This window comes from Rhinolophus ferrumequinum, chromosome 10 (genome assembly GCF_004115265.2).
Source record: "Rhinolophus ferrumequinum isolate MPI-CBG mRhiFer1 chromosome 10, mRhiFer1_v1.p, whole genome shotgun sequence".
NCBI lineage: Eukaryota > Metazoa > Chordata > Mammalia > Chiroptera > Rhinolophidae > Rhinolophus > Rhinolophus ferrumequinum.
The window spans coordinates 29956821-29969351 of record NC_046293.1 but is presented as its reverse complement, the minus strand read 5'-3'; the positions used below and the strand labels follow the sequence as shown (position 1 = coordinate 29969351).

Here is a 12531-nt window from a genome sequence, read left to right as displayed (position 1 = left end):
TTCTGGAGCAAAAATTAATATAAGACCCGGTCTTATTTTCAGGGAAACACGGTAATGTTTGCTACTTAGAAAGCAATTCATAAATACTATAAGAATGAATAAATACAACCAATTAAATATATTAAACTAATTAAAATAATAGTATAAAACTATATATAACCCTCCAAAGTGTCTTGTGTTGAAGAACTGGAAACATGTTGAGAAACAGCAACAGAAGCCACCCCAACTTGTACCTGATGCCACTGGGATCGTACAGCCTGCAGCCTTTAGTGCTTTCACTGCATCACATACGCGGGCAGGATAGACACAGACGGCAGCGGTAGTGATGTCTGTGAAGAAAGGAATCAGAGCAGCCTTCTGTATATGAAGTTCAATGTGCACCATATGCTTTTAATTATTATTGTGCTTGCTTCGACAATAACTATACAATAACTATTATTTACAGCACATTGGCAGAAATCAAAATGAGAGAAAAAAAATTCTCCTACAACACTGCAACAAATAAAAAGGTTTTTATTTTCCATTCCCTTCTAGTTCTTGAGGATATGGATCATTTCCTCATCGTTACAGTCCCAGAATAAAACAATTGTGATACATCGTTCTTTGAGGTTAACATCATACCACTTTTTAAAAATTCCTAAATAGTAAACTTGGTGGGCCTGCTTCAATGAAAATATTTTATTTCATGTAAATAACAAAATCCAGATTTTTACACCATTTAACCAGACAGTGAGTGAAGAAAAAAGTAACTGAACCTTACAGGGTAGTAAAGCAAAATGACATTTAACTAAGCCTAGCCCTTCTTTTACAAGAAATAATAAAATATGAATCTGGAAACCCCATTTTCAGGAATAAGCTCTTAAAAATAAAAATTAAAAAATCAAATAGCAGCTATAAAACAATAGCATAATCGCATAAGAGTCACACAAAGTTCTTAATTTTTTTAGCCCCTTTCCCCCAAAGTTGTTACCTTTAAGTCTATAAATAGGTGGTATTTTTATTGTCAACACAAAAGAAATATCATAAATATTTTTTTTAAAGCTGCAGATTTTTTTAGGTCTGTAAGTTATCTACAGATTATTTGGGATGAAATACTTTCATTGGGCCACTGCAACACCTTCAGCTGCACTCGTTACAGACAGGCACTCAGGAACAGGAAGCACGCCTTCATGGAAAGACCTGGCTCCTAAAACCAGCCCAGCAAGTAACAGGGCACATTGTCTTGGAAATACCATTTCGCCTTCCAAGTCTCAGTTTCCTCATTTAGAAATGAGGGGATCGACTCTCAAAGGTCTCCTCCATTTCTAAAATGCTATGGTTCTAAACTTATGGCAACTTCAGAAAGTCCTTTCTTTCATGTACACTAAGAGAGTGAATATAACTTTTTTCAAAAGATCTAACCTAATATGTAAGCATGCAGTGTTTCCCATCTGCATTTTATTCTCAAAAGTATTTCATTTATTCACAGAAAATACTTTATGTATGAGATGCGATTATTAAGTAATAAGACTGGCGTTTTCACATATGGCTGGGGAATCAGAATCAGTATTTTAGAGTCACTAGACAGAAAATCTCCAAAACTGAAGAACTGGCAAGAAAAATCAAGAAACTCTCAACCAGCAACTTTAATCCATGATGGAAAGAACTGACCTAAAAATGAAACTCAGGTTCTCTCCCTGCTGTTTTTCAGAGAAGAATCTCAATTATTTGTCTATGTACAAAATTCTATCATGGGTTTTATTGCTGCTATCATTTTAGCAGCTGAATGTTGCCTTCAGTCCTCTCAGATTTAGTAATGAGTATTGTAAAAAGGTACACACCAGACAAATTATATGCAACATTACCTTTATCGTGCATATTTAAAGCTTTTAAGAGATCCTCTCGGATTGGATACTTGGCTTTGTAACAGAGCCTTTGAATATTGGAGGATGTGTCATCGCCTGAAAGTGTAGTAAGATCTATAAAGGTAACAGCTTTCAGGAGCCAAGCAGCCTGGTTTGAAGAAAAGTAAAAACAAGGTTAAAAAAAATTAATGTCCAACCCAGTTAGTTAGTAGAGAATCATCAGACAAACATGCGTGTTAAAATCTGACGTCTATACTGTTCTAAGGCATTATCATTCTGATATATGATATAAACATTGCTCAAGAGTGACCAACAAGATGAATATAATATAGAATATAAAAGGGAAGAGAGTAGCCTCAAATTACATTTTTTCTCTCAGAGACATTGCAAATTGAAATTCCTACTAGATCGAGTCTCCCCACATTTGTCTTCTCCATCTTATTCACAAGGAGCCCCTCATAGCCATCCTGGCATGGGAGAACGTGGGTGGGGTCAAGAGTGTTTCTATCTTACCTTTTACCTCCAGCCCTGGGATCTCAGACGAGACATTATAAAAAGAGTCTCTAACTTCTTTGTTTGTTTCAACTTAATCCAATTCTATTTTTTAAACAATATTCATAGTTTACAACTCATTCTGATGAATATCCTTTATCTTTTCAATCAGAACATTTCCAAGGGTGAGCAAAATTTGTTCACCTTTTGAGCTGTCACCCAAAAGGATTCAATCACAATATTCTGTCTCACTTGTAAAATGAACTCTGAATTCCTTTTAGTCCTGCGATGTACAGCATGTCTTTGGTTGGTAGAATATGGAAGAACATGATTACCACAAGTACTCCACAAAACATCATTTTCTGAATTTTGAAAAATGATTTATGAAAATTAATACCAAGGGAAACACGATGGTCAAAGGAGGTCAATTATTATACCTAAGGGCTTCAACAGTGGGCACACCAGGTTTAGACGTTACAGCTTGAAAATTAAAATAGAAGACAACCAAAGAAGGTCTGTCTAAGAAACCGAATAAATGTGTTGAGAAAGTATGCCATTTAATTCACTCATGAATAAAGATGCCTCAAATTCATTTGCGGCTTTGCCACTCAAGAGTGATAAGATTTTTAACTTGTTTGGATAAATGTGTTATCTTTCTCCAACCCATCATCATCGTATATGAATTATTAAAATAAGTCATGGACAGCTGCAATCTTTTAAGTTTAGATGCATCTTGAGTGAAATTCAATATTGTGGCCTTGAGGGAAAGAGCCCAGGCATTGTAAACTACAGGAACAGAATGCTCGAGAAGAACCCTTACTTGCCACTCCTTTTTCACGGTTCTGCGCGCCTGGATTTGTTCTGCACGCCTCAGAACTGCTGGCTGATTCACCTGTATTTTGGAGATCCAGCTGAGGTCTAAAGGGGAATGAAGAATACTTTTTAAAACTTACAAGTTTTATTAACTATATTCACGTATGTTTTTACACAGTCCTTGACAGGATATATTTATCATTTGGCATCAAAGCTCTTTTAAAACTTATGTTTCTTTTTCACACGACTACAAATAAATAACCTTGTTGGAGGAGACGCAGTCATGAAAAGGCCTGCTTCATGTAAAATTAAGTACATTTGGAACCAGAAGAACCTGTCCTGATTCATTACATACATATGTCTAACAATGGGGTGAAATGTTCATGGAGCTTCCAAGTGCTACGTGCCTTGCTTCTGACAACAAAGACTTATGTGTGAGTGCCGAGTCCAGGAGAGAAAATGATTAATACATACTTAAGTGAATTAATGTTGGGGCTTAAAGGAATACTTGATCACCACCCCCTTACTGACAAGACTAATATCTACTAGATGCTGATATGATACAGCCCATTCTTTCCTCAAACGAGAATGTTTCAGAATGTATTAGAAATTACAACACTGACATAACAGAGGTTACAAAAAGGAAATTAAAAACAAACTGTTCAAAATTTCAGGGGACATCTCTGTTGCTTCGCTTTTGAAATGTTCTCTCCTATCTCCATCCCATCCTCCATGCTCTTCCAGTTGACTGTGATGTCTACTTGAAGACACAGCCTAAATGTGCTCCTTTGTGAAAATACTACCAGCTCCCCAGATAGCGCCAATATTTGGATATGCCTCTACTACAGAACTTGGATTCAGTTCATTATGGTAAAATTGTCTCCTGTACTTCCTATATTGAGATACGATCTTACTCATCGTTGAGTATCTAACACCAAACATAGTGTCTGGTGCTCATGTATTTCAACTTCATCCCCCAACACTCTATAATACAGGTGACCTCACAGTAAATTGAGCATGTACCAATTTACCTTCCATAACTTCATTTCTATCACCTTCTGGCAATCTCACGTTCTTGAAGAATCTTCTTAGAAGAGCTACTGTGGAAGACTTAAAAGACTACTGTGGAAAAGGTTATGAATGAAGAAATATGTCACAATTCCACAATGCTTTATAATGTGATGGGGAAAACTGCTGATTGCATACTGTACTATGTAACAACAAATAATAATAATAAAGTACTTGCATCCACTACAAAGATAAAATCACCACAAAAACCACTTTCTACAAAAGACATTATAATTTTTTCTCTCTCTCTCTCTCTAATTTCTATTTGATTCTTATCAATTTTAATGGCGTAGAAATCCCAAGTTAGAGTTTGAGGGATTAATAATGATATTCTTATTTAAATATCACTGAATAAGGAACAGAGTTTGGGTACTTTTTTTTTCCTAATTAAATTTTTTTGTTAGCTGAAATCACTTAACAAAACAGATTTTTAACATTTCAATCCATCTGCTCCTCAAAGACACTGTATGTTTTCCTGCTTATTTGCTGAGCCAACTTCACAGAGAACTGGGAATCTAAGGTCAGGCAAATGAAATCTGCCTCTTCTTCCCCACCCAGAGACTGATTTTGTTCTCAGTAGAGCCCAAGGGAATAATACCAGACAGACACAGTAGATTCATCCCACTTTACTTGAGACCGGTAAGAACCTCTCTCTAACCAGAAGTAGGGGAAGCTCTTTTTCTTTTTTTTTAAAATTACTAATAATGGTGATCAGGTTCAAGATAAAGACTCTTTCAGGCAGATAGTAAAAATGTGTGAAGCAAGGAGTCTGATGAAATACAATGCTTACCACCAGGCAGCAGTTGACAGTGGTCAAAAGAGGGAAGCCTGTGACAGTGGGGCAAGGCTTCGCGGGGCTGTCCTTTATTTTATATAACACTTCCTGGAAGCTCCTCCCCAGCTTTTCTCTACTCCCCACCCACTACCTCCATCATTGGAAGCACTGATCGCAGACAGAGGTCTCAGGCAATCCCAGTCTTCATGATCTGGCTTCCACCTCCTGCGCATGCCCCATCTTCTCCCTCTCTGCCAATTTAACCCCGTAGCACAGCCTTTTCAAAGTACTGGGAGTACTGACACATTACGTCATGTTCTGTCGCGGGCTTTGCATGCTGCTTATTCCTTCTGCTCAGAATGCCCTTCCTTATCTTGCCTGTATAGTGAACTGTTACTCAAACTGACTCAGTTCAAGAATCTGAATAGACATTTTTCCAAAGAACATATATAGATGGCCAACAGGTACAGGAAAAGGTGCTCAGCATCACTCATCTTCAGGGATATGCAAATCAAAACCACAAAGAGGTATCACATCATACCTGTCAGAATGGCTAGCATCAAAAACATGAGAAATAAGCGTTGGCAAGGATGTGAAAAGAGAACCCTGTAGACTGTTGCTGGGAATATAAATTGGTGCAGCCACTATGGAAAACCGTATGGAGGTTACTCAAAAAATAAAAAACAGAACTACCCAATGATCCAGCAATTCCACTTCTGGATATTTATCCGAAGGAAACAAAATCACTATCTCAAAAAGATATTTGGGGGCGTTCGGTTGGCTCAGTGATTAGAGCGCAGTGCTCATAGCACCAAGGTCGCCAGTTCGATTCCCACATGGGCCAGTGAGCCGCGCCCCCCCCCACCCCACAACTAGATTGAAAACAATGACTTGACATGGAGCTGATGGGTCCTGGAAAAACACACTGTTCCCCTATATTCCCCAACAACAACAAAAAGCTACCTGCACCCTCATGATCACTGCAGCATTATTTACAGACGCCAAGATATAAAAACAACTTACTTGTCCATTGACAAATCAATGGACAAAGAAAATGTGCTATATTTATGAAATGGAATATTATTCAGCCATGAAAAAAGAAAAATCTTGCCATTTGTAACAATGTGGATGGACTTGGAGGGCATTATGCTAAATGAAATAATTCAGATAAAGAAAAACAAATATTGAATGATCACACTTCTATGTGGAAGCTAAAACAAAACAGAACAACACAAAACAAAAAAATTGAACTTGTAGGTACAGAGAACAGATTGGTCGTTGCCAGAGGCAGGGGGTAGAGGGTAGGGGAAATGGGTGAATGGGGTCAAAAGGTACAAACCTACAGTTATAAAATAAATTAGTCATGGGGATGTCATGTACAGCATGGTGACTACAGTTAATAATACTGTGCTGTATATTCACAAGTTGCTAAGAGAGCAGAGCTTAAAAGTTCTCAGCACAAGAAAAAAACTACAACTGTGTGGTAAGGATGCTAACTAGACTTATTGTGGTAATTATTATACAATGAAACATTTATCAGATCATTATCTTGTACACATAAAATTAATACAATGTGATATGTCAATTATATCTCAATTTTAAAAAGTCTCAGTTCAAATGTCACCTTTTCTATGAACTTCTCTTAACCACAGAGGTTAAGCTATTCCTTTACGTCTTTGTGCTTCCTTGCCACTTTACAGGCTAGCTTTAGTACAATTTCCTCCATTCTGAAGGATACTGATTTGTCTGTTTATTTTCCCAACAGATTTTTAAAATCTCCAAGCAATGTGCTCATGAATACATGGGTGGCATTCAATAAGTAAGCTGAATTATTCCCAAAGTCCAGAAATGATCTAATTCTGGACGTCTTTCCCAGTTGCTTCTTTTAAAAAAAAAAATAGTGTTTCCTCTTTTCCCCCCACAGCTTTATTGAGGTATAATTGACAAATAAAAATTATATATACTTAAGGTGTACAACTTGTTGTTTTGATATACATTATAAATTAATCACCACAATCAAGCTAATTAACATATCCATCACCTCACACATTTACCCTTTTTTTGCGTGCTCAGAACATGTAAGACCTACCTTCGTGGCATAGTTCAAGTATCAATACAGTATTGTTAACTATAGTCTCATTGCTGCACAATAGATCTCCAGAATTTATTCATCTTGCGTAATCAAAATCTGTACCCCAATTGCTTCTGATTAGAACGGAGTTTTGGATCTCCCCAAGACAAGCTGGGACTAAAGCATGAGTGGGATACATGAAGACATTTACCTTAAAAGAATTCTTAGTACAGTCCCCCACCAAAGATTAGAACCTGCGAGGCCTGCTCTCACACTTCTCAGACATCACTTGCCATAAGTCCCTGAAAACCATCTTTTGGAGAATATAATAAGATTACTTCTCTCACAATATCACCCTCCACGGCTAAAAATATCATTAGTGGTCATAAAATTATCTAGCCCCATATTTAATCTAGCCACAAAATTTGCCTCTGTGACCTCCCATGGTAATGAATTATAAGTGACTATCACATTTTATTAGCACTTAATTTGCTACTCTTTAATTTCATCAAATAACCCTTGTTCTCATATTATGGGGTCTGGGGAAAGGAAAGGACTGATTGGCCTTTGTTATGCCCTTCATAATTTTTAATATTTTATTCGAGTACCCTTTAGCGTCTCCTTTCCAGGAGAAGTGATTCTAATGCACACAATCTCATCAGGACCATACAATCTTCTCTTATGGGGCCAGGAGGGATTTCAAGTACATGTGCCTCTGGGGAGAAGAGACATGAAACCATAATTGGAAGGCAATAATACTCTTTTCTTAAAAATTTCCAGTGAAGAAAATCCCACTGTTTCTCTGAGTATGTCATTTTGGTGGCTTTCAGGCCCTTCTGTCAGTTATAAATTTGTTCTCAAATACTCTTCTCACAATTTTTTGTTATTATTATTTTTTCCTGTTCGAGTCTCAGTGGAGACAGAGATCATTCTCCCCGCAAATCTACTTTGTAGCCTTTCTCCATCACTAACTACCATTTGTGTTTCTATGACTATTCTTGCACTTCTTCACAATATTCCTAAAACATGTAACATCAAATAACTCCAGGAAAGGAGGTTTATTTTGTACTTTGATTTTGTCCTTGTTCCTAGTGGAGAAAAAAAGTTGTGATAACTTTATCAGAGACTTTTTTCCCCCCAAAACCTGGGAAAAGTAAGAATGACTAAATTACCCATGTTTTCTCTTTTCATTCTTTCTGGCTTTTTATATGTAATTGTACCACCCAAATTTGTCTACAATCGATTCCTGATATGTGCTGTACAGTTTTAACCCCAGAGTCTACTACTGAGTCTCTTCCTATTATGGTGATCTAATTGTCTATTATTTCTATGTTGTTTATTTTCAATTCTAATTTGCAACTTCCCAGGAATCAGCCACATCCTCCCATGTGTATGAGTGCCTAGCATAGAAATAGTGGCTCAATAAGCCCGTTGTATCACAGTAAGTTTATTTTTTACTTCAGACACTGAAGCTAACGAAACATCAATTTCGTCATGTCTAGTCTTTCAACCTTAGCCCTGGAAAAGGTTAGCTTGGCTAGAAAAAAGAGCCCTTGATGTCAGTACATGTCTGATCCAGCCAGACTCAGAAGATATTTGATTGATATAAATGACAGACTCAGCCTCGCCCAGTTCCTAAGCCAAAATGATACACGACAGAGACTGTGCTGGGAGCCTCATCCTTACCAGCAGGTGGGTGTACAACTAGTCTTCTCCCCAAAGCCTAGTATCCAATAAACCCTGGGTGAGGCCACAAAGACATCCAGGCCCCCACCGGACATTAGCCAACTCCTCTAACATTCTACTATGTAAGCCCAGTCCTTAGAACCCACACAGATGCTCTAGAAATCAAGACCCCAGCAACCTGACAACATACAAGGTATGACAATTAAGTTCCAAACTCATCCTAGAAAAAGTGCTACTTACCTCGTTGCTGAATATCACTATGGTCACCTTCAAAGTACTCCCCTTAGGAGGCTATGCACTGATGCCAGTGCTTAGTCCACCCTTCAGAGAAATTTTGGAACTCCTTTTCTGGAATGGCCATTAGAGCTGTCGTGGTATTACCTTTGAAGTGTCTTCCTTTCAGTATTTCCTTTATCTTCGTGGGTAAAGAAAGAAGTCATTGGGGGCCAGGTCAGGTGAGTAGGGAGGGTGTTCCAATACAGTTATGTGTTTACTGGCTAAAAACTCCCTCACAGGCAGTGCCGTGTGAGCTGGTGCATTGTCGTGATGCAAGAGCCATGAATTGTTGGCGAAAAGTTCAGGTCATTTTAGTCTAACTTTTTCAAGCAGCCTTTTCAGCACTTCCAAATAGTAAACTGGGTTAATTGTTTGTTCAGTTGGTTAGAATTCATAATGAATAATCCCTGTGATATCAAAAAAGTTTAGCAACATCATTGCAACAAGTTCGCGAACTTAATTGTCATACCTCCTATATTGATTGACACAGCCCACAGAGCCTTGCTACTGTGACATCTCCCCACAGCCACTCTGCCCCTAATCTCTCATTCCACATACATTCCCCATCCAGATCATTCTTTATTTTATAGCTGGTTTGTTCAAGTCAGGACCCAAATAAGGACCATGCATTATATCCATTTGCATTTGTCTCCCTTAATCTGAACAGCACCCCCCCTTTTTGTTATGTCTTGAGTTTGATGCTATTGGGTTACCTGACCTGTGGATTGCCCCAACTTCTGGATTTATTTGCTTATTTCCTCATGATGTCAATTAACTTATTTCTCTATCTTCTGTAGTTCCTTTAATTTGGAAGTTATATCTTGTATTAGTCTGGGTTCTCTAGAGAAACAGCATCAGTAGTAGATACATATCGATACAGAGATTTCATGTAAGGAATTGGCTCATGTGATTATGGAGGCTGAGACGTCTAAGACCTGCAGTTGGCACGCTGGAGACCCAGGAGAGCCAATGGTGTAGTTCCAGTCCAAGTATGAAGGCCTGAGAACCCGGAGAACCAATGTTGTAAATTCTAGTCCAAGTCCAAAGGTGTGAGAAACAGGAGAGCTGATGGTGGGAGTTCCAGTCTTCTTGGAGTCAGTCATATCTCTATAGAGATAAGTCCAAGTGAGCAATGAGTTCACCACACCCTCTGAAATACTTCTACTTAAATCGCTGGCACCAAGTTGAAAGCCAGCTTGAACTGCCCATGTGATCCCTCTGCACCAATCTTTTTTATTCTCTGCTTACACTCCTTTTCCATGTGCCTATCATTTCTAGTATGTCTTGCTTCTACAGCTACATGGATTATAACATCCTTCCAGAATGTTAGAGGAGTTGGCTAATGTCCGGGGGGGCGGGCATGGATGTCCTAGAGGACTCACCCAGGTCTGACTACGACTTAAATTTATTCATTCCTTAAACTAATACAAAAGGGGTACCCATGAGGATGCCAGGCACTGCGATAGGCTCTGCGGATTCAGCAGTGAATGAAAATACAAAATCCTAGTAAGCAAGGAGGCAGGAAGTCGTAGATAAAAAGTCAGAGAGGAAAGCAACAGCCTTATCATAGTGTAAAAAGTTTTCCCAACTGAGGGTCATGACTCACAGATATGTCATGAAATAAACTTTGTCAGTTGCAGCCAGCATTTTAAAAACAAGAAGAAAGAGAATAGAAAATATTATGGTACACGTACGTAATACAGGGAGGGATTATTTATGGAAGTTCTGTTTTAATTACACATACGTAAGCATGTACTGTGCAGCAATATAAAATACACTGCCTATTGTGAGGCATGGCCAATAAGGTTAGAAAATCCCTTAACCTGGACTTTTTCAGCATGGAAAGGACTTCAGCATGGAAAGGTGTGACACGGGAAGTAGTTAAAAAATTCTGAGCAGAGGGCTGAAATGATCTGACATACATTTTGAAAGAATGCCTCCGGCTGTGGTGGGGAAGCCAATTAGGAGGCTCACACAACAGCAGGTGGGAGCTTGAACCAGAACACTAGTAGCGGCATGGAGAGAGTGGTCAACATCTCTCAGTCCACACCGACTATAGCATTTCTATTCTGCCTGTAAAATCTGCCTTCAAATAAATAAGAGCTACTCATTCTCTTGTGCTATTATTTGCATCTGGAGAGTAAATAGTTCCAGAAAAGTTAATATTCCAGAAGCAGTTCCAAGGTTCACACAGCATAAAATTCAAGGAAATTCCCTCTGTTCTCTACTCATAACTACCCTCAGATAAGTGGAAGCGGTCACAGATCAGAACCAACTGTCAGGGCTGCTCTCTCTGCCACCTCTCCCAACTACTCCACACTCTTTAAGTGACTATTGGAGTGAAATCCAACAACTCTTCCCAATACAGTCCATCTGCTGAGCTTTCAGTCCTCACTAAGGGACCACATCATCCTGGTTTGCCCAGGACATGCCCAGTGGACACCCCGTCCCATCTGGTTTGGCATTTGCCTTGTATTTTTCATCTGAAACAAACTTAAACCACTTTGGGTTTGGCAGGCTCCAGCCTCTACCATGGTCTCCAGTAATAGCATGTGGAAGACAAGTGCAGTGAACAGAGGTCTCACCTGAACAGGTAGCTCACTCTGCAAAAAAACCAAAACTCGACTTTTCCCCATCTTCCCAAATATAACAGAACTAACACTACCAGTATGCAGAGCATTCACTGATAACTGAGGGCATTTGGGAGATTTGTGGCTAGCAACAGATAAGTCCCTCCAGCCCTGGGTGGTGGTGGGAGAAATACGCAACGCTGCTGATTCTCAGCAGCCACTTGATACAGCAGCCAGCTGAGCCCTGGCCTGAGCCCAATCCTGCAAGAGATACAAACACACCATGCCACCAGTCAGTAGGCTCATGAGAAGCATTAGAAACTATAGGTTAGGTGAACAGGGACTATGTATGGGGAATCTCAAGATTCTCGAGGAGAACAGACTGAAAGTAATGTTTTTGTCATTTTTATATTCTATAAATATAAAACTATTTATTTGGCATGAGGCTTTTTTAATTTTGCAAAAAAAAAACACAAAAAAAACAAACAAACAAAAAAACCTATCAGCATCAGTGAACTCAAAAAAAGTATGTTTAATGAAAAATTAAATTCTGAATTTCCATGTCTCAGGACAGTTGATGATTCGCAATTTGCAAAAATTGCTTTTCAATGTTTATCACATGCCAACATGTCCCTATAGAGATATCATTGACTCCAAGAAGACTGGAAGTCACACCATTGGCTCTCCTGTTTTCTCACACCTTTGGACTTGGACTAGAATTTACACCGTTGGTTCTCCGGGTTCTCAGGCCTTCATACTTGGACTGGAACTACACCATTGGCTCTCCTGGGTCTCCAGCGTGCCAACTGCAGGTCTTAGACGTCTCAGCCTCCGTAATCACATGAGCTAATTCCTTACATGAAATCTCTGTATTGATATCTATCTACTACTGATGCTGTTTCTCTAGAGAACCCAGCCTAATACAAGATATAACTT

The 12531-nt window shown here is 38.8% G+C and overlaps 1 protein-coding gene across 1 annotated transcript in view; it reads right to left on the bottom strand.

Annotated features, from left to right (window-relative positions):
• DERA (deoxyribose-phosphate aldolase) overlaps positions 1 to 12531 on the bottom strand; it is an 82223-nt gene that overhangs the window by 50592 nt on the left and 19100 nt on the right. The window contains exons 2-4 of the mRNA XM_033116191.1: positions 3157 to 3254; positions 1845 to 1992; positions 234 to 329 (exon numbers count right to left, since the gene is read on the bottom strand). Of these exons, the coding sequence (XP_032972082.1) occupies positions 234 to 329; positions 1845 to 1992; positions 3157 to 3254 (342 nt within the window). The remainder of the gene's footprint in view (positions 1 to 233; positions 330 to 1844; positions 1993 to 3156; positions 3255 to 12531) is intronic.